General features: G+C 42.2%; 1 protein-coding gene across 1 annotated transcript; it reads right to left on the bottom strand.

Annotated features, from left to right (window-relative positions):
* Nucleotides 1-293: 293 nt before the first annotated feature.
* On the bottom strand, nt 294-824 carry LOC132407195 (ferritin heavy chain B-like). Its single transcript, XM_059993483.1, has one exon. The coding sequence runs from the start codon at nt 822-824 to the stop codon at nt 294-296; it is 531 nt and encodes a 176-aa protein (XP_059849466.1).
* Nucleotides 825-3,043: the final 2,219 nt, after the last annotated feature.

Raw genomic sequence — 3,043 nt, 5'->3', positions numbered from 1 at the left:
AAGAAAAGAAAATGCTGAAGATATTCAGCAGGAGAAAGACTTAACATTTTAAGACTAATGAAAGGTCATTGACCTGAAACACTGATTCGATTCCCCTTTCCACACATGCTGCCTAACCTGCTGACTACTTCCAGCATTTATGCTTTTAATTTAGGTTGAGACATTTTTTTAAGTATTTTGACATTTATTTCAGTTGATATACCATTCCAATACCTTTGAGTTAGTCAAGTTAAGATTCACACAAATAAAGAGTTTGATTTTACAATTTTAACAGGTAATAACATGAAGTCCTTCTAATCCTTCTCCTCCAGGGACAGTCTGTCAAACAAGTACATTCCTAGGCCATTCTCAGGGGCGCCCAGTCTCCTCAGGTTGGTGACATAATCTCCAAGCTTCTTGATCATCTTCACTTGCTCATCCATGTAGTTCCTCTCCAGGAAATCACACAGATGAGGGTCACCACGCTGAGTGGAAAGCTTGTGCAGATCCAGGAGACTCAGGTTCACGTCCTTCTCCATCTGCAGGGCTCTCTGCATCGCTTCCAGAGCATTGGTCCAGTCATCCTGCTCTGGCTTCTTGATGTCCTCCAGCACGATCCGGCCTCCTCGCAGATTCTGGAATTCCATCCATTTCTTGGCATGCTGCTGTTCCTCATGGGACTGCTTCCTGAAGAACTCGGAGAAGTGATGTAGGCTAATGTCATCTCGGTCAAAGTAAAAGGACATGGAGAGATAAACATAGGAGGAATAGAGCTCCATGTTAATCTGCCTGTTGATTGCATCTTCACATTCCTGGTGGAAGTTCTGACAAACTTGGGAAGCCATCCTGTTCGGTGGACAATTACAACTTTCTATCACCCGGGGAAGCTCCTAAAGACAGGTCGACACATTTAGCTACTTTGGATAAGTATGTAAACTTGCAGAGGCCGCATGTTAAAAGAAAGTTGCAAAGATCAAAATCTAATGTTTTACTGAAGCATTCCATATCTACGTAATTAATAATTACTCTTTCCATCGACGCTGCCTGAGTGTTTTCAGCACCTTCTGGTTTTAATTCCAAAACTTCAGTTCTATGCTCACAGTTACTCTTCAAGTTGCCAAGGAATGCCTGTTGTGGGAGATAGATCAATTACATTCTGTATCATCAAGTCTAGATCCAATATTGGAATTAAAACAGTGTTCACAAAAAAACCTTTAGACCTTATGGTTAATATAACACTTGCTCATATTATTTTTATCAATGGAAGGTGCAAAAAATGCAAGTTATATCAATCTTCACCATATTCGTCCATAAGCTAAGTAATACATAAATTGATATTTGAATATATTTCCTTTAAATCCCCTTCAATTCTATTAAAGTCAGTTGGTGCTACTTTATTGTTAAAATGTAATTTGTTTTACATTTGTAAAAATCCTGTTCCATTCTTCCTTTAATTTTTCATAAAGTATTTGTTCTAATGATGAATACAGATACAGTGGATTCCAGTTAAGTGGAACGTATCACTGTGGAAGACACTAGCAGTACAGTGGAAGCAATAGATATCAGAGGTCATGAACTGTGTGAAGTTAGCATTACTAGGGAGAAGGCTCTTGGGAAACTGAAACGTCTGAAGACAGATAAGTCACCTGGACCAGATGGCCAACTCCAACAGGATCCCACCACCAAGCACATCTTTCCCTCCCCCCACCCCGCTCCACTTTCTGCTTTCTACAACGATCGCTTCCTATGCAACTCCCTTGTCCATTCATCCACCCCATCCCTTCCCACCGATCTCCCTCCCAACACTTATCCTTGTAAGCAGAACAAGTGCTACACCTGCCCTTACACTTCCTCCCTCATCACCATTCCAGTCCTTCCAGGTGAGGCGACACTTCACCTGTGAGTTGGCTGGTGTGGTATACTGTGTCCGGTGCTCCTCGTGCGGCCTTCTATATATTGGTGAGACCCGACGCAGACTGGGAGACCATTTCACTGATGCTCTGTCTGCCAGAGGAAGCAGCATTTTCCAGTGGCAACACATTTTAATTCCACGCCCCAATCCCATTCCGATATGTCAATCCATGGCCTCCTATTCTGTCAAAATGAAGCCGCACTCCCTTCCCCCTTTCTTTCTTCCAAGGCCTTCCATCCTATGATACTTCCCCTTCTCCAGCCTCGTATCCCTTTTGCCAATCGACTTCCCAGCTCTTAGCTTCATCCCCCCTCCTATTTTCTATCATTTTGGGTCTCCCCCTCCCCACCCCACTTTCAAATCTCAAACCGAAACGTCGACTGTACTTCTTCCAATAGATGCTGCCTGGTTTGCTGTGTTCCACCAGCATTTTGTGTGTGTTGCTAGAATTTCCAGCATCTGCAGATTTTCTCGTGTTGGTGTATACCCCTCAGAGTTTTGAAAGAGGTGGCTGAAGAGATTATGCAGGCATGAGTAACGATCTTTCAAGAATCATGAGATCCTGGAATGGTTCCAGAAGACTGGAAAATTGCAAATGTTGCTCTGCTCTTCAAGAAGGGAAAGAGACAGAAGAAAGGAGATTATAGGCCAGTTAGCCTGACCTCAGTAGATATTGGAGTCGATTATTAAGAATGTGGTCTCAGAATACTTGGAGGCACATGATAAAATAGGCCATAGTCAGCATGGTTTTCTCAAGGGAAAACTTTGTCTGACAAATCTGTTGGAATTCTGTGAAAGGAGAAGCAATTGATGTTGTGTATTTGGATTTTTAGAAGCCTTTGATGAGATGTCACACATGAGGCTGCTTAACAAACTACAAGTCTATGGTATTACAAGAAAGATTGGCAGGAGGCAAAGAGTGCAAATAAAGGGAGGCTTTTCTGGTTGACTGATGGTGACTAGTAGTGTTCCACAGGGGTCTGTGTTGGAAACGATTCTTCCTACATTATATGTCAATGATTTGGATATTGGAATTGATAGCTTTATTGCAAATTTTGCAGATGATATGAAGATAGGTGGAGGGGCAGGTAGTTTTGAGGAAATAAAGATGCTACTGAAGGACTTAGACATACATTGGGAGAATGAATAAAG

The sequence above is a fragment of the Hypanus sabinus genome, chromosome 17, assembly GCF_030144855.1.
Source record: "Hypanus sabinus isolate sHypSab1 chromosome 17, sHypSab1.hap1, whole genome shotgun sequence".
Classification (NCBI taxonomy): Eukaryota; Metazoa; Chordata; class Chondrichthyes; order Myliobatiformes; family Dasyatidae; genus Hypanus; species Hypanus sabinus.
The sequence above is the reverse complement of the archived record's forward strand: the minus strand, read 5'-3'. Positions and strand labels throughout refer to the sequence as shown.

Coding starts and splice junctions, on each gene's coding strand:
- LOC132407195 (XM_059993483.1), bottom strand. CDS start 824: ATGGCTTCCCAAGTTTGTCAGAACTTCCACCAGGAATGTGAAGATGCA.